The sequence below is a fragment of the Pelmatolapia mariae genome, linkage group LG4, assembly GCF_036321145.2.
Source record: "Pelmatolapia mariae isolate MD_Pm_ZW linkage group LG4, Pm_UMD_F_2, whole genome shotgun sequence".
NCBI lineage: Eukaryota > Metazoa > Chordata > Actinopteri > Cichliformes > Cichlidae > Pelmatolapia > Pelmatolapia mariae.
In genome coordinates this window covers 1,988,957-2,007,500 of record NC_086230.1, presented here as the reverse complement: position 1 = coordinate 2,007,500, position 18,544 = coordinate 1,988,957, and the positions used below count along the sequence as shown (strand labels likewise).

The window sequence follows — 18,544 nt, the reverse complement described above, 5'->3', positions numbered from 1 at the left end:
CACGTAAGATCGACAGCGCACAGTGTGCTTTGAGGTAGGAGCCAAAAAGGGTGTAGTTTGTGTGTGTGATCACCTGTGTGTACACCTGTGAGCATGAGCGCGCTTGTATTTAAAAGGTTCCTTAATGTAATGATCTGCTAGAGGGTGTGGGGGGCCACAGTCCCATCCTCCAGGACATGAAGCAGGTATGGAGGAGATCAAAACTCCAGACATCCAGAGGCCCCCAGAACACAAGAGACCAAGGAAGACCAACAGAGGGGCAGCCGCGCCACTGTCCCAGAAAGAGCTGAGGAGAGTCCCAGATGAGGGATCACTCAGCAGCCGCGGAGCAGAAGCCAGGGGGGGTTGCAGTGACGTGCCCGTGAGCTCCGCCGGCAGCCAGCTGTGCCTGAGTGACCGAGCCCCAGGCCGAGAGGCCGAGGGCACCCCACCCCCGAAGTGGCCCGAGCGAGCCCCAGGTTCCAGGCCCGGATAAGCAGCCACCAAGGAGTGAGCCGGTGTGTACCCGGACGCCCACCCCCGGACACAAAGAACCACCAACGCATCGATGTCTGAGGGCGTCTGCCACCGGCAGGGGAAGTGGTGGGGGGAGATAGGCCTCCAAACCTTGGAGGGCCTGAGATGTCCCCAGAGAGGTGGCGTCTGATACCCAACCTGACATATAGACACAGACATACAGGCACACTCAAATACAAACATCCATTCCCACCCTCATGCTCTCATAGGCAATTACTCCACACTCAACCAACGTGGAGACAGACATAAAGAGACGCTGTACACACAATCACACTCCCCAAGCGTACTCTAAGAACCGGGTCTAGGTACCCTTGCCCCTGGAGGGGGAAACTGCACCCAGACCCAGGTGGTGTTACCCTTTTCCCTGCAGTGGGGAGAAGCAGACTGCCCCGACTCCGCAGCAGCAGGGAGGCCCCACACACCAGACTCCAGTCGGACGGCCAACTCCTCCTCCTAGCCCCCCCGCTCCAGCAGGCCGCACAGACCGGGGGTGTGAGAAGACTCCAAACCTCCCTCTACCCGCTCATATGTAGTGTTGATGTATGTGTGTTCTAAGGTGCAATTAAAACCCAGGGGGGCATGGAGCTACCTGCCAGAGAGCAGCAGATAAGCGCATAGCCCCTCCTGATAGCCCTCAATGTCTACGTGTATTTAAAATTGAGAGGTGGGCAACGACGCCAGGGGTGCGGTGTACACCCTGATGGTAATTTGGAGTCCGTGTTGTGAGCCCACCCCCAAGATTTTTTTTTCTCAATCAAACTACATATTTATATTAACAATTCACAGTTAGATTTAATCTCAATATTTAGCTTTTCAGTTAAAAGATACTAAATACAAGTTCATTACTCACAATCAGCTCCAGGGCTCGTCTTATGGGTATGTCCAAAGATTTACGGCCCTGTATTTTGTATCAGTTTTTACATGCTCTAGTCAAAAGCACCACTTTAAAAACATTACTTTTAACAGGAAACATAGCACTTTTTTTTGACATCAAGAATTCGTTTAGTGATTCATAAAAAAAAAAATCGTGTATTCTTCAGTTCTCTCACATCCTCGAGGTGAAGTCCATTCTCCTGACCAGGGACCTGCTTACTTCAGAAACTGAACGACAACCTGGACACAAACACACAAAACCACGTTTGTAATTGTAAACAGTCTCCAGTGATGACAAAGTCTGAAATCTGAACTGATGTAAATGTAACAAGACTCAATCAGGTTAAATATATTGATACAATAAAATAGCTTACTTCATCTTGTGTTTTCAAGATTGGAGGAACCAAATATTCTACAATAATTTTTCCACTTTTAACAACAGATCACTTTGACTTTAATGTTTTAGTTCTGTTAATTATACATTTCTAATCAGTTTGTTTTCATATTCCACATCTCTCATTCCCAGCAGAAAAAAAACTAATCAAAGTCATATTCTGATGCTGACTGAGAGAAAGTCTCCGAGCTTTAAAATATTTAAGGACTGGGCAGTGGGAATGTTTCACTTAATACTTCATTATGTTTTTTGTGGATTCTTCAGTTTAGAAAGTTACATGGTGTCAAAATCCTGAAATGGAAAAAAAAAAACATCAATACATATGAATGAAATAAAGTAAAAAGGCACATGTAATGTAAAACTAGCAAAGCAGATCCACACAATAAAACAAATGTTAAAGCTTCTTAATAAAAAAACAAAGATCTATTTGAGCTGCATCATCAACACATGCTGATCACAGAGCTCTACAATCAGAACAATCAGAGCTTTATATTCATGTTTGAACTTGGCTGAAGGTCGACAAATATCTTATCCATGGTGCAGAGACAGAGCCACTGAGAGTCTTCACCTGGAACTCCATGCTACTGTTTTGGGATATTGTTGGTGAAAACCAGCAGGAGGCAGCAGAGACCTGAGCAACCCAGCAGGAGCGTTTGAGATTTGGCATTCACAGGCCTCCTCTGTCTGTCATATGGGAGATATAGTAAAGATGGACCTAATCTGGGTTGTCTTTTATTTTAAATACGTTTATTGAAGATTGTTTTTGTCCTTGCATCCTTGTTTATGCATTTAGTCATAGACATTGGCAGCATAAAACGTCTAATGATTGATTCCACAACAGTTCATTGTTGGCATGTAGTTTGCACAAGTCATCTGTTTTTAGAGTCATTTTAACAAAAGATAGGTAAGGTTGTCTTTGGCAACTTGAAACATTGTTTAAACAGGTGGTTCATTCTTTTGAAATATTTAAAAAAGGAAATATTTATAGCCAGAGGTGTTGCCAAATGAGCACCTGGGGAGTTAAACACTTTCATTTGGACAATGTCCACTGTCATAGACAAATAATGACATTTTGGACTTAATTTGCTTATTCTGTTGTCAGAGATATGAGGGGCGAGGGTCCAGCCTTGGCATGTACACACTGGTTCTTTTGAAGTGTAACTTTCCAGTAACATTTTAACACTTTAAATGTTTTTTAAAGGTCTAAAGGTATTCCATCTGTGCTGTGTTTAACGTCTCTGTGGCATTTGAAAGTTCACTCACTGATTTCTGTCCAAGCACCTTAGACCAGACTGTAATGTTTTCATCTGCAGTTCATTTATTGTTCTCTCATTCACTAATGATTTTATGCACCATACCAAAGGCTTGGTTTTATGTGCCAGATGGGCTACAACTAAAAGTAACAGCTGAATAACTAAGTGTGATTAATGGAGTAGTCAGATAGGAGAACTCTTTTATGAACAACTGTTAATTCTGGGGACAAGAGAGTTCTAATTAAGGAAGTAACCTATAGGACTGCAGCTATTGTGACTGGTTGAATGAAAAGAGTATTTTCTCATTGTTGGGTTTTCTAGTCTCCGTATATCTTTAGTTCGGACATGAATTGTTGTATCTGCTTTCCAGATGAGAAGAGTGTAAACCTGTCACCACAAAGAGCTGCAATAGAAAGGAACAAAGTGTTGTAAAGACTGGGGACCATACAGATTAACTAAAGTCAAGTTCATCAGTGAGCTTTGTATTATGATGAATCTCCCTGTGGGGTCTAAGATTTGGTCTTGTTTTAAATAAGTATTGCTGCTCCCCTAGCATGTGATGACGTGTGCTAGAAAACACCTGACTTGGCCATGTTGTCCTTAGTAATTTTACTCACAAGTAAGTGTGTTTCTTGGATAAAGACTACTTTTGAGCGATACTGTTTGAGTCTTTTCATAACTTTTTTAGTTTGATAAATTTCCTAAGGCCTCTTACATTCCAGGAGATTAGTTCAAGATTGGAGTCACTACTCATTCAGTTTATGCCCTCAGTATCTTAACACTAACTGCCTTTTTGTCTCAACTGTAGTGGAAAAAGCTCCAGTTACATCCTTTATTTCTTGATGCGATGTTACAACTTCCCGTAGTTCTAGACAGCTCTAGACAAACAAGCAACTGCTGGTCAGCCATCCAGATATAATGGTGGTTAACAAGAAGCAGAAGATCAGTTGTAGTAATCCCAGTGGACAGCAACAGATAGGAGGAGCATACTGGGAACAGAAGGCAGAACTGGAGCAGGTGTGTACAGTCCAAAGCAATCCAAGTAGTAATAGGAGCATTAGGAGCTTTAACCTCAGCAGATTCCAAGCACAACATCAGAGGTTTCTGTCCAGACGAGTGCAGTCCTATGAAAGGCTAACATACTCTGCAGAAATCTCAAACTCATAAGCCTGTGGTAGTGGACTCGAGCTTGAGGAATACTGGCATCGGACCAGGCAACATTGCTCACAATCTTCTACAGTTCACATGGTGAACCCATGTGAACTGTAGCGCGACCTCCTGTTCTTAGCTACTGGAGTGATACCTGGTATGTTCTTTTGCTGTTGCAACCCAATGTGCTTGATAGATGCTCTTCTGCATACCTTGGTTGTAACAGGTGGTTATTTTTCTTAATATAGCTAATATACTTCCTGTGAGCTTTAAGCAGTCTGGCAATTCTCCTCTGACATCAGCAAGGCATTTCATCGATGTTGCATTATCAAGCAGTTGAACAGGTATACCTAATGAAGTGGCCGTGAATAAATATTTGGTTCACATAAACTAAATAACATACAATATAATTCCTTTTTAACAAATTAAGATAAATTGCTGCTTTCTGAAACCAAACCTTAACCCCAGTCTTCACTTTAACGTACACAATGTGCTTTTTTTGGTCCACATTTGTGTTTATATTCAACGGGTTTGCAAAAATAGTTTATAGGTGACTTTTCTGCAAAGTACATTTCCTGTGTTCTTGTTACCTGACAGGGCCATAGCCAGTCGCAGTTCATCTTTCAGAAGCTCCAGAAGCTCAATAACTCCTTGTTCCCCCTGGGCAGACATAGAAAACCAAGGTGATGTTTTTATAAATAACCATCTTTATTTTAGAGCCCAAAAATGTGATGGTGGAAAAAAGCTACTGAAGTGCTTCACCTGACAGGCAAGGCCCCACAGCACAGGTCGGCCAATGAAAACAGCCTTTGCTCCCAGAGCTAAGGCCTTTAGGATGTCTGTCCCGCGTCTCACTCCTCCATCCATGTAGACTTCACATCGACCCTGCACTGCCCTCACCACCTCCTCCAAGGCATCTAGCTACACACACAAAACACACAGTGATCAACTACAATGACAATTATTAACTCAAATCATATCCTCAAATTCTAATGTATCAATGTTCCAAATGAATTTGGTATAGAAGTTTAACATTTTGTTCAAGCACACGTCAAGAAATAACACTAGTGTTGAACTAAAAAGTAAACTAAATGTCTACAGGAACTAAAGTTAGCAAATACTGAAAACTCCGACAAGAATTCAATAAAACTTGAAAAGAAAAATAAAGACTTCTAAACTAAACAAAGAATTAATCTAAAGCAACAACTTCACAAACAGTAAACCAGGTATCAACTAGAATAAAAGACAAATTGACTCCAATCCAGACGAAAACCAAAAGTACACGACACAAATTACAAACTAAATAAACTTTAACAAATAGTAAGGAAATCTGTGTTTGGTTGATTATTTGTTGCAACCACGTTTCCTGGCAATAAACAGCCTTTCCAACAGTAAGATTCATTTCCCCTTAAATATTGCCACATTTTAAAGAAAATACATCGATGGGTTGAGCAGAGGACTTAAGTCGTCTCATACACCCCTTCATACATCAAATTACTTTTTGCACAACCCATTGTTGCATTTGCCTGCATTGTTCTGTTCTGTCTGGTGTTGCACCGTCTTTGTTTTGTTTCTGTTGCAATTTTTGCACACTTGCACTTTATGTATTCCTGTGTTGATTGCCTGTTATATGTAGCATCGCGGTCTTTGAGGAACGTTGTCTCGCTTCACTGTGTACTGTACCACTGCACATGGCTGAAATGACAAGCCACTTGACTTAAGTGACTTGACTTGTTTTGAGCTGCTGGTATCCCAAGTGCTGACAATTACGAGTCTGATTGGTGCCTGAGTGAGCATGTCAGCAGTCAGTTGGTGTCTGCTCCCATCATGCCAAGTTTGACTGATCTGGATAGGGCCTGTGCCAGAGGGCATTTTCAAGCTGCTGTTCCTAAAACAACCAAAACCCCCAAATTACAGCATTATTTGGAGTGCCCTAGTACCATCTTCAAATTGAAGGCCAAGTTGCATATAACAGGGGATGTCAGACACAGGCCGTGAAGTGGGCGTCCCAAGATGACGACACCACAAGAATAACATTTCCTCTCCCTGTCAGCACTTAGGAAACATAAGCAGCCTTCAACAGATTGCAGTCAAGGTTTTCAGGACAATCTGGTTGACTGCTCTCTACCCAGACAATCCAGAACAAACTGCACACAGCCACTGTCTGGTCTCTGCCAGGAGTCCTGCCATGACTGCCCTTCATCGTCAGGCCCATTTGTGTTGGTTTCAGCAACATGTTCAGTGGAACCTGAACAACTGGAGGGACATTATTTCAGCGATGAGTCCAGATTCTGCCTATGGCAGGTGGAAGTGGGTGGGTAGAAGTGTGAAGAAGACTTGTTGAATGCAATACTGAGGGCAACATGTTTTGGTGGAAAAGGTGTGATGATGTGGGGTGCTGTCTCCCACAAAGAGACAAGGCTTGTCATCATCTGAGGTGTTAGAAAGCCCACCGTTTACATGTTGGTTATTTGTCTATAGTATTATGTTTCATCCACTGATAGTCTGTGAAAGCCATCTCTATACTGGAGCTCCTTCAATGCACGACCTGTGTTTGATGCCATGTGGTGAATGTTTATAATGTCAACTTTCTCCCATTACGGCTGCTGATAGCGCACATCTTTTTCTTTTGCCCTTTTTACTGGATAGCTGTATTTCCTTGGTTAACTGCTCTGTGTGAATGCCAGAAGAGTTCTGATGATATCATGTAGATTAAATATTAGCACGTGTATTTGTTCACTTGTGTATACACTAATCTTATGCTAAGGCACCATTCATGCTACTAAGCTAATTTATGCTAGTTTTAACCCTCCTGTGAGGTGATTGTTTACGTTACTGATACATTTGATTGCTGAATACAGTCCTGTTCTGTAATCTTAGTTCTAGGATTATGTTTGTGTATAGAATATATGTTGCTTGCTTGCTGTAGTGGTTGTTTAGTTGTTTGTATTATTACTACAGACCACAGCAGAATCAAGCCTAACCTAACCAAGCTACACCTTACCGCTTTAGAGCAGCGGTCCCCAACCTTTTTTGCGCCACGGACCGGTTTATGCCCGACAATATTTTCACGGACCAGCCTTTAAGGTGTCGCGGATAAATACAACAAAATAAAACTAGTACCGGTACCGAAAAAAAGAAGATTTATTCATAACACACGTGAAAAGACCCAGGAAAACCGAGTTAACGATAAAAACGATAACAAAATAACGCTGAAAACCGATAAAAACCCTGAAAACCATACATTTCACACCTGAGCCTCAACTCTTGCGGCCCGGTACCAAACGACTCACGGACCGGTACCGGTCCGAGGCCCGGGGGTTGGGGACCGCTGCTTTAGAGGACATGTCTCCACTGTTCTGTGCCTGTCCTTGTTAGGAGGCAGTCTCTATGCAAAGTGATATTAAGATGAGATTCTGCAGCCACTGACAATCCTTTATCTCCATAGTCTGGAACCAAACTCCAACCACGCTCGTGCCCACAGAGCGGGTTTTTATTAAAGACTACCTCCGGTGGAAAGGATGGAATGGCCTACCTGCAGCTGATGATAAAGAGGCGCAAAATGATAACTACAACCAAAGCCCTCAAAGATAAATCACTTCCAAAACCAAAAGGAAACATGAACTCAAACTCAAAACTGATGCTCCAAGACCCAGGCACCGTAACACTGCACGCAGAGTAGGAAATGAGAGTCTTAAGAAAAGTAGATAAGATTTCATATTTAAACATATTTAAGACAATCCTGGGTTCAGCAGCCAGGTCCTTCTTCAGCAGCCCCATTTGATCCAAAACAATCATTTCAGTTCACCTCATGCATCTGTGAAAACACTTTTACTGGATGGACGCACCGAGTATAAAAAGATAAAGATTCAGGTTATGCATATTTACAATTATTGTGTTGTTGTTATTATTATTATTATTATTATTATTATTATTATTATTATTATTATAAGATCAAACATTTAGGGCTGTTTAATGAAAACTTGTATTTGTCAGAGTTCAATTGCAATCCACCCAAAAACAGAAAAATTCAAATGCACACACACACACACACACACACACACACATGTCTGGTTTGCTATCCTCGTGGGGACATCCCATTGACATAATGCTTTCCCTAGCCCCTTACCCTAACCCTAACCATTAAAAATGAATGCCTAACCCTAACCCTTACCCTAAACCTAACCATAACCTAATTGTAACCCTGACAGTAAAACTGCATTTTGAGTGTGAAAATTGCTTTCAACCCCGAGGGGACCTGGATTTTGGTCCCCACGGTGCAGAAAGTCCCCACCAGGATAGTAAAAGTCAGATTTTGGTCCCCACCAGGATAGTACGAACCCGTACACACACACACACACACACACACACACACACACACACACAGACCGTGGCAGAAACCCCGTCCAGCTGCCGAGCTCCGTGATTGGACACCAGGATGCCACTGACACCACAGTTCACAGCCTTGGCAGCATCCTCACCTGACACACAAAATCAGACAAATAAGCTCAGGGTTTGTGGCCAATAAAAAAGAACTGTGTGATGAGCATATTCTATATTTGAATACAGTTACTCTTGATAGCATTGTTTTCCTAGTACACCTGTGAGGAACCAGTGTGTATGTACCTTACCAAATGTCTGGGACTTTCTTTCATTTTCCTAATACTGCCAAAATATAACCACTGATGTGTGCAGCACTGGATGCTTTAAAGTCTACTTAAGTAGCATCTTAAGTCAAATTTATTTGTATACAACTATCCAGACAAGCCAACTCAGAGGGATAGAAAGGAGTATAAAGATACATGTATACAGGTCATGATATAAACCGTACAAAACTAATCAGAGAAATAGAAAAGTCTTGTTTCTTTTTTGCTTCTAATTGGTAGAGTTGTTTTCTGTGTTTGCAGATCTGCAGTAATATATATTTATTAGAGATTAGAGGTTATTTCTGCAACACCTTTGGTAAAAGTAATGTCAAAACAGTTTATTAAGAGAAGATCCAGTCCTCTGTAGACAACTCTTAGTCTGCTCTCTGACATCTAACTTTTAGACCACAAAAAGGTGAACATGAGGGACCACCCACTAGAAATTAAATGGAATCAAATCAGTTTGCAGATGTGGTTCATTAATAAGCTACTTCCAATAATAAAACGTTTTGAGGCCTGATTTAAATGAAATTAAACTCGATGATTTCAGGTTTTCAGAAAGTTTGTGCCACAGTTGAGGACAAAAAAAGACTAAATGATTTTTCTTTGGGTTTTTTTTCTTGATTGGGGATATTTTGAAGGTCTGTTACTGCAAGTTCAGTACATAGTGTAAGTTACAATGGCTGCCTTAGTATTAAGCTAATTCAGTCCAAGTCCATTTAGTTCTTTTTAACCCTGGAGAACCCATGGGGTCGTTTCCCTAAAAAACCAATGGGGTCGGATCTGACCCCATGGGTTCTCCAGGGTTAAACTAGTAGAAGAGTTTTAAAATACATGCACTGTGACATCAGATGCTAATGTGTAGATTTGAAAACAGGACCAATGTTCTCAACATTTTTGAACCTGGTTGATTCAGCTCCAGCATCTGAATAAGCTGTAGGAGTCCGATTTTTTGCTAAGACCTGTAAGACCTAAAAACAGTTTTATTTTCTAAAAATAAACGAGGGTAGGAGCTATGGTCCTGAGTTGATGATAAAATATAGAGTTGTGTGTCATCAGGACTCTGTGCCTGCCAGTCAAGTTCTTCCACACCACACTCACTTAATCTTGTGCACTGGTGCACAGACATGTTGGAACACAAAGAGGCCATCCCCACACTGTTCCCACATAGTTCTAGGTATGTTCTAGGTATACTGAAGCATGAGTTCCTTTCACTGTAACTAAAGGCCTGAGCCAGCTCCTGAAAAAGAACCCCACACCAGGATCTAACGTCGGCACAGTGTAGTCAGACAAGTCTCCTGACCACATCCAGACTTGTCCATGGAATTGCCAGACGGACAAGCATGACGCGTCACTTCAGAGGACATGTCTGCGTTGTTCGACAGTCTAGTGGCGGAGTGCCCCACAACACTGCATCCAACACTTTGCACTTGCTCATGTAAGACTTAGATGCAGCTGCTTGGCCATGGAAACTGAGCTGAGAGCGACCCATTCTTTCACAAATGTTTGTAGAAGCAGCCTACATTCCCAGGTACCTGATTCCATGTGGCCATGGAGGTGACTGGAACACCTGGATGGGTGAGTGAACAGTTTTGGTAATATGGTGGATATATGAGTGAGATGGTGAGACCGTCATGATCCCCAAGCCTCCAACACTGTTGTTGTTCTCTTTCCTCACTCCGATCTGTAACTGTATGTTTGTGTGTGTGTGTGTGTGTGTGTGTGTGTGTGTGCGCGCGTGTGTGTCCATCTACCATTTAATACTCCTTTTACAATCACAGGGAGACGTGTGTGTTTTTTCAGCCACGTGATGTCATCCCAACAGATAGAAGGGTCTATGGCGTTTGCAACATAAACAGCCAGGCCACTGTCATTGCCGTAGTCTCCCTCAGAGAAAGCCAGGGAGGCTGTTGAGAAGTTAGCCATGCTGGAATCACACATGCACAAAGACACAGAGAGAAAGAACAGTTAAGAGTTGGATGCTACAAAGGAACGTGGTGTAATTACACAGCCTGTACTGTTCTTTTTGTTTCCCTACCTCAGGTGTGGGGGCATCTTAAAGCGGTTGCGCACATCATCCAATCTCTTCCCTAGGTATGGTGTATCCACGGTAACAAAGATGGCTTTATAGCCCGCCTTCTCAGCCCGGCGCACCAACGACAGCGTGAGCTCTCTGTCTTTATAGATGTAGAGCTGCAGCCAGAGGACACCACCACTGCCCAGTGAGGTAGTCATTGCTGACATCACTTCCTCTATTGTTGAGGTGGCCCAGGAACTCAGCATCATCCCAGTTCCCATTGCTTTGCATGCTGTGAAGAAATGTTATATTACTGGTGACAATGGTCTTTTCCCAAGAAGTTTCAAAGGTGGTTATGATAATACTTTAACCTAACTAACCCAACTCAAGTATTCAGTAAAGATCTCGCCCTCCCCCCTTCCTCACCTACCTAATAATTTTTCCATAGATCTCTCCAGGTGCCCTTTGCAAAATCACAATAAAGAACAAACTCCTAAACACCTCTAAACTCCTACAGGGGCATGTCATACGTGTGAAGTGTGAGGGTTGTGATGCCCCAAATGCAGAGGCTTTGAGGCAGTGTAAATTTAATCAAAGACTAGCCGTTTAGTAGGCTGACACAAAAAATGAAAAAAGGAACATAAATTAAACTTGAAAACTAACCTAGGGAGCAATGGACCGAGAGACACCAGGGAAAAGTCCTCATGTCAGTTTGATTTTCTGACAAAAGGATATACACAGGAGGTTGGATTAGAGGACAGAACAAAAGAAAACAAGGGAGCAGAGTCCAAAAATAGTTCTAGAGGTCAAGACCTGAAATGAATGTCAGGGAATGGATATAAAACATCTCTACGTGCTGGCTGCACACCATCACACAGCTCCAGCCTTTTCATCAACCCCTTTTTCATAGACGACAATACTGTGGTAGGTCACATCAGCAACAACAATGAGGCCTACTACAGGATTAATGCTGCCACAAAGGATTACTTTGATAGTCGACTAGTCACCGATTATTTTTGCAATTAGTCGACTAATCAGTTCATGCGTCCATTGGACGTAAAACGTACAGCTTATTGCACCAGCATGCGTCTGCTCTTATATAACTATCATTAGCTTACAGCTTTAAGTGTTTAAGGTATGTGCTAACTAAAAATAAAGACAAGATGATAGTTTATTCAATTTTAATGAAATCTGCAGATTGTTTCGGTGGAGTTTAATAAACTCAGCCGTCTGCTCCTTGCTATCTAAAATATAACGGGACACCAGAGTATATTCTCGAGCATCTCACACTTCTGATAATCAGCTGTCTGCTTGACGTTTATTCAGCTGTGTAAAAACTATAACTTTAATCTCAGCCAAACCGATTTACTGAGGAACAAATAAAATACTGAAAAAAGACAAACAATAACATTTTTAAGTTATCTAAGTGATTTATATATCATGTTTAACCTGAGTAGTGAAAGACGGCGGTGGGTTTGAAAACGATTTGCCGAGAGTCCGGTGTTCTCAGCGGCTCTAGTGAGTCTTGAACCCCGGCTCGCTATCGAGCTGGTGGGTAACAGACGTCTCCGAAAACGTCGGAGCGCTTTTGCAAATATGTGGTGTCTTGATAAACTGTGCAGATATTTGAGGTTTACACAGCTACATTCTCGCCTGAAAGTATGTTAAACATTTATTTTGTGACCCAGAAAGAGTAATAAGAGTAATATTAAAACTAACTAGCTGCCGCCATTGTTGGAAACTGAGCAGGGCCACGCTATGAATTCTGGGACAGAGCTACTTCTTCTTCTTCGGGGTTTAACAGCAGCTGGCATCCTTGTACATGCAGTGCTGCCATCTTCTGTTTCAGTCCGTTATTACACCCTTAAATCCTGCTACTTATTCCTGCGTCTTCTGGGATCTTACACAGCTTCAAACGACGCGTCGACTATTAAATTAGTCGTCGACGATTTTGATACAGTGTGCCACAGTGCACACGTCTGCTGTTGCTCACAGTGGTCCAAGGGACCGCTCAGGGAGTTTGTGTGTTCGCTCAGACACATGAAAAGTTAGAGGGAACATTGCATCTGACCTAGTGGTGCAGCAACAACAACCTGTCCCTGAGTGTGGAGAAGACTATGGAGATCATCATAGACTTCAAGAGAGCTCACACCTGCACACCCCACATACCATCAGCGGTGCTGCTGTGGAGAGGGTAAGCAGCACCAAGTTTCTGAGTGTGAACATCTCAGAAGATCTCTCCTGGTCAAAGAACACAGCATCACTGGTCAGCAAAGCCCAACAGCGACTCTACTTCCTCCACAAACTGAGGAGAGCACCTTCTACAGAGGCACTGTTGAGAGCATTCACACCAGCTGCATCACTGGTGTGTAGCTGTGGTGTGGCTCCTGCACTGGGTCCTGCCGGAAAAAGTTACAATGGGTATGAGAGCAGCGGAGAGGATTGTGGGTGCTTCTCTTCCCTTCCTCCAGGACATCTACTGCACCCACCTCATCCAGAAAGCCCTCTGCATCACCCTGCTCTCACACACACCAACTCCTGATCTGCCTCCATCTCTTCCCTCTGAACATACATACAAAACTTGACCAACCACCACTGCCCTTTCTCTGACTGTCCCACTCCCACTTGCACACGAACTTGCCCACAATCACTATGATTGTGTTGGAAACTGCTGTTTAAATAATTGTATAGTATTGTATTGTGTTGTACATAAGACTTTTTTTACAAATTTTTTATCTTTATATTTTTAGTGTCCACTGAGGGCCATGGGAGCAATGCAATTTCAAATTCCTGTGTATGACTGTACATATGGTTTTTGACAATAAAGCTGACTTTGGAATCAGAGGAAGAGACGTGGCTCATCCTGTGGCTTGGCAGAAGGCCATCAATGGCCAAGGAGACAGAGGAAGAAACCAGTAGCAGGCTCTTTGAGAAAGACCAGTGATGGATTTTACCTGGTGGGTAACGAGGCAGCTGACAACGGCAGACCACCTCGAGGAGGTTTGTCACGAAGGAGCCGGGACGCCTCTGTTGGCTTGGCCAGGAGCCAGTGTTGATGGAGGAGGAGACCAAACACTTCTGGAAGGTTTGCTGAGGACTGGCACCAATGCAAGAGGAGACAGGATGGCCCTAGAGGCCCCAGGCCCCCGAGTGGGGCGACATGGGGGACTAGAACTCTCTGGAAGCAGACGATGATGAAAGATACCCTCAGGAGATGGTCATTATTGGAGGTGATGAAGCACCTCTGATGGTTTAGTTAAGGCCCGATGGCACAGAACCCTTGCATCCTGCCTCGGGCTCTGGACTCACAGGCAGAGTGGGACCAATGAATTGGGGGTGTGGGACCCATGGTTTCTGATGGTGTGGGGCCCTCAGGAAGTTGGAGTGACTCCAAAGGTGATGGAGGCCTTGGCAAAAACTTAGGGGAAGCGCTGAAGGTGACTCGGGACATGCAGGAAGCTCTGGAAGAGGCTCTGGTTGCACAAGACTCACAGACAACTCTTGAGGCTGGGACTCACAAAGACGTGGCTGGGACCTAGCCTCCCCCACCACGGGAAAAGAATTGGGTAGAAAAGCATGCTGGGCCTTGGCCACCCCCACCCTGGGAGCAAGGTTGGGTGCTTAGTCTCAGGGGAGGCCCACAGTGGAGCAACAGTCTCTAAAGTATAGGCTGTAATGCACACATGCATAAACAGGCTCTGAGGATACAGGCTGTAAAACAAAAAGTGTTTTTGGAACTCTAGTTCAGCAGTGTAAGAAATAGTCAGATCCAGAAATATGCTAATTTACTAAAGTGGGTAACATATGACAGTAATTTCACACCGACTAGATGTGATGTAGGATTGAAACAGTGGACAAACAAAGGAATCACAGGATTGGTGAAAGATGGAAAGCTAGAGAGTTTCCAAAATGTGAGAGAAAACTAACCTGGATGGAAAACATTCTATAGATACCCGGAATTACATACAGGCTATGCAAAAAATGATAACAAATAGACACTCAAAGAAATATATAAAAGAAAAATAAATTGGAATTAGAATTTAATATAAAGACTATTGATGAGGACGGGTCAAGCGTGCAGAATGAACTTCACGTCCACTAATTCACCGATCTAAATGGAATTTCATCACCAAGGGATAGGGAAAAGAAGCTCCTTCTACCCTGGACCAATGGACACAGATTGTAGAGGAAATCTACATTATGGAAGAGGTGACACACCAAAGGAAGCTCAGCACAAAGAAAAAAGGACTAAATGGACGCTTTATAAAACAGAACAGCAACAAAAAACTCAGAACAACCGGAAAGGAAAATTTACCACTAAAACTAAAGTGACAAAAAAGGCTCCTAACTCAGAGGATGAACTAAACTTGGCAAAGACTTTTCACTTGCTTGTTTAGGCAATTTTACTGGCAGACGGTCACAGAATAAATCTATGACAAATGCCAACGATAACACAGTCTAACAGACAAAACAATATTTTTGCACCAACAAGGTGATTCCCAAAGTTTCCCAAAGTATCTCAGTTGGAGTATGTCCTAAAGAAAAAATCTGAGGAAATAACTGAACAATCGATGAGAAGGCAAACAATCTTTGAATTGAAATTCTAATTCGAATGTTTTCACTCGGCTTGAATCTGTTATGAGAATGAGAACGTTTTAGCTGTTGTCTGTTTGAGGGCGACTTTGCTTCCGCAGAACAATGAGAACAGTCAGGGGTTAAAGTGGGAGCCTGAGATCTGTGCAGTGATGTGTAATGTGAGCTCCAGGACAGGCTGTGCAGGGTGTGACCAGCTGACCATTGTGGATTTACAAAACTGAATCCAACAAGATAGAAGCAGAGGTTTCACAAGCTGTCCTTTACAGCATGCTGTTTGTACCATCTTTATCTGCTGGGGATAGCTCAGTTATACAGTTGGTACAAAGGTTGAAATAAGTGGGTTAATCTAAGCATTATCATCTTAAATGCTAAGTAACCTACTGCATAACATAACTCTGACCATAAGGAACAGCCTAACAGTGCTTTGCTAGGAATTCACCTCAGTACAGCACAAAACTACCCAGTACTTTGATGCAACAAATTGTAGGATGTCTCACAATATGAAAATACATAATTTATCAAAACACACCATATACAGATTATATTTGTGATGAAAAATTATGACATTAATGAAATCTTTAAATATGCAGTTCTTCCCTTTAAATACAACCTCTCATCTTCCTCTTTCTTAGCGTTCTCTGTCTCTGACTGCAGATATCTGCACTCATTTCTCCTCCTGAGAACTCCAGCAGCTGGACCTTTAGCGAGCATCACACTGTGCAGCAGATTGCACACAGTTTGTGTGTTTGTTGTTGTTTGTTGAGCCAACAGAAACATTGCCACTTCTTTTATGATTGCTCCTCTTCTGTAGCACCAGATGCAGAAGTAATAACCATAACTTAGACACCTGCACACTTTGGCTGATGTTGTCTCTACATAGCACAGCTATACTGTGACAAAACGATCTGGGTTATTTTATCCATTCATTTTAACTGATTGGAAAACCGAGGTTACATTTTTTCCATTTTGTGTTCCCAGTTTTGTGCGTGTGTCTTTAGTGTGTGTTAACCTTTTGCTGTGGCTGTCTCTCCTTCAGGATGAGCCATCCTCTGCATTGCTGTGGCAGCGACGCAGAGCGGCATGCTGAGCTTCTCCCCCAGCACTGAGACAGACAGATCCACTGTAGACACATCCCTCAGCACTCGAGGAACCAGATACCACCTACACACGTGTGTAATAGTGGAAGAGATCATTCTACAGTTACACTTCTGCAGCTTCGTTTTCATTCACACTCTGATGTCCATTGAAAAATGGAGACAGACTGATTCTGAAAAGAAAACACTTATTTATTTCTACAGCTGAAAGCTTTGGTAGAAGCACATCAATATACACTCCATAGACAAAGTACTGGGCTGTTACATTTATCTGAATTACATATTACACAGCTGTTGAAAGCCATTAAGCTTCTAGCACACAGGAGGCTTGGAGCTCTGCAGGTTTGCAGTAGTGTGTTTGTAAAGGCAGCCTGCATGGCTAACTCCTGGATTTTATACACCTGTGGAAATGGCACAGAAAACACCTGGGATCCAAAGATAAACAGGTGTGGTACTTATGTCCCTATAGTGTAATTCATCACACATCAAACCTGGATGAGCGTACCTGTTAGCACATAAATAATGTAAAATGATAAAAAGACAAGCATCAGAGTCCAGAGCAGCTGCTGTGTGTAATTTCAGCTTTGGATTCAGGCTCCAACACTGTTTGTAGAAATTCTTACTCTGAATGCTCAGTATTTTTGTATTACCACATCACAACGACAGTGACCTCCACACGTCTGTGTTTTACCTGTTGAAGGCAGCCACATTGTCAGCCAGTGTCTTTTGCTCATCAGCTCCTGAGCGGTAGTAGTCATACACAGCTTTAGGAAGAACTTTCCTGGCTTCCTCCTCAAAGTCCGACACACACACACGCTGCATTGTTTTTCACTTCGAACTACCAGAAAACTGAAAACTGCAACCTCTCTGTGATTTGCAATAAACAGAACTAGTTTAATCATTAACCTGCCAGAGGTTTCACAAGCTGTGAGCCTGTCCACGTCCTGACTCCTATGCTTTACTTTTCTCTTCAGCCCTTATTGATGGCATCAGACACGACACCTCCTTGAGCCTGATTGAGCAGAAGCTGTCTTCCTATTAAAGCCCAGTTTGTCCTTCCTGTGCTTTTATTGTTTTATTGTTGGGGTCGAGTGTTGTTGTGACTCTGTCCTATAGAAATAAATCGTAAATGAATTAAACTCAGAGGAGTTTCTACTTTGCTCTGTTTACACAAGATAAGACTGTAGCTGTGAGGATTCCACACCATCTGGGTCTGTGTGTTGCCAGATTAGAGTGTTGCCATGTCTAGTGCTGACTGCCTACGAACTTTGAAACTTCATGTGCCTTCTGTGAACTTTGAACCCAATGATGTTTTCATTAAAAACAGCAGAGAGGTGGTACTTTGTGGATACTTTGTGTCAAACCAGTGATTTATAAGGGTTAGCGTGTTTTGGGGGTTAAAAGCCACAGAAACTCAGGGTTTAGAAAAAATGCGTCTCAGCTGATCTGATACTCCTGACATGTACGGGATCACTACAGGTTTTCTCTTAGGCAGCGGTTGTCCTTCTCTCCTGGATCGGCTGGAGCTTTCTTTAGGAGCCTTCCCAGCTTTGGCAAAAGTAACCACATTTACTCACATTTACTCAGGGCCTTCTTGATGTGATGTTCTTCTGCCTCCCTTTTTGTATTTCCACCACTGAGCAGTGACAACATTTTCTCATGATGGTCTTTCTGGTTTAGCAAAACTGTGCACCTACCCTTGCCTGTCATTACCAAGTGATGTGAGTGCCTTCCTCTCCTCCGTGCTGATGTTGGATGCTGGGGGCTTTGCATTGCTGAGACAGGCCGAAGCTTTTGTCCGTAGTTGCTCTGCTTCCACTTTTGCAATATTGTTGCTGTTTCGAATTGCAGTTTCTGTGGCTGTGATCAGCTCCAATAGCGGGATTTGTCTCTGCGTCACAGCAAAATTCAACCCTTTAGCAAGAATGTTTTTCTCTGCTTGGGTGAGCTGTCTGTCAGACAAATTCTTCACCCGCTTGTCCACATCCACGGTGTGGCATCCTTCT

At 42.9% G+C, this 18,544-nt stretch overlaps 1 protein-coding gene across 1 annotated transcript; it reads right to left on the bottom strand.

The window, feature by feature from the left end:
• Positions 1-1,321: 1,321 nt before the first annotated feature.
• Positions 1,322-17,360, bottom strand: hao1 (hydroxyacid oxidase (glycolate oxidase) 1). The gene is made up of 8 exons (XM_063470936.1): positions 17,230-17,360; positions 16,454-16,605; positions 10,870-11,140; positions 10,586-10,758; positions 8,575-8,666; positions 4,948-5,106; positions 4,776-4,845; positions 1,322-1,629 (listed from the first exon to the last, which is right to left on the bottom strand). Exons 1-8 carry the CDS (start codon positions 17,358-17,360, stop codon positions 1,562-1,564), a joined length of 1,116 nt encoding a protein of 371 aa, XP_063327006.1. The 3' UTR covers positions 1,322-1,561.
• Between the last annotated feature and the right edge of the window lie 1,184 nt (positions 17,361-18,544).

Coding starts and splice junctions, on each gene's coding strand:
- hao1 (XM_063470936.1), bottom strand. CDS start 17,360: ATGCAGCGTGTGTGTGTGTCGGACTTTGAGGAGGAAGCCAGGAAAGTT. Junction 16,606..17,229: donor AATGTGGCTGCCTTCAACAG/GTAAAACACAGA, acceptor ACACGTGTGTAG/GTGGTATCTGGTTCCTCGAG. Junction 1,630..4,775: donor ACTGGCTATGGCCCTGTCAG/GTAACAAGAACA, acceptor GTTTGTGTCCAG/GTTGTCGTTCAGTTTCTGAA.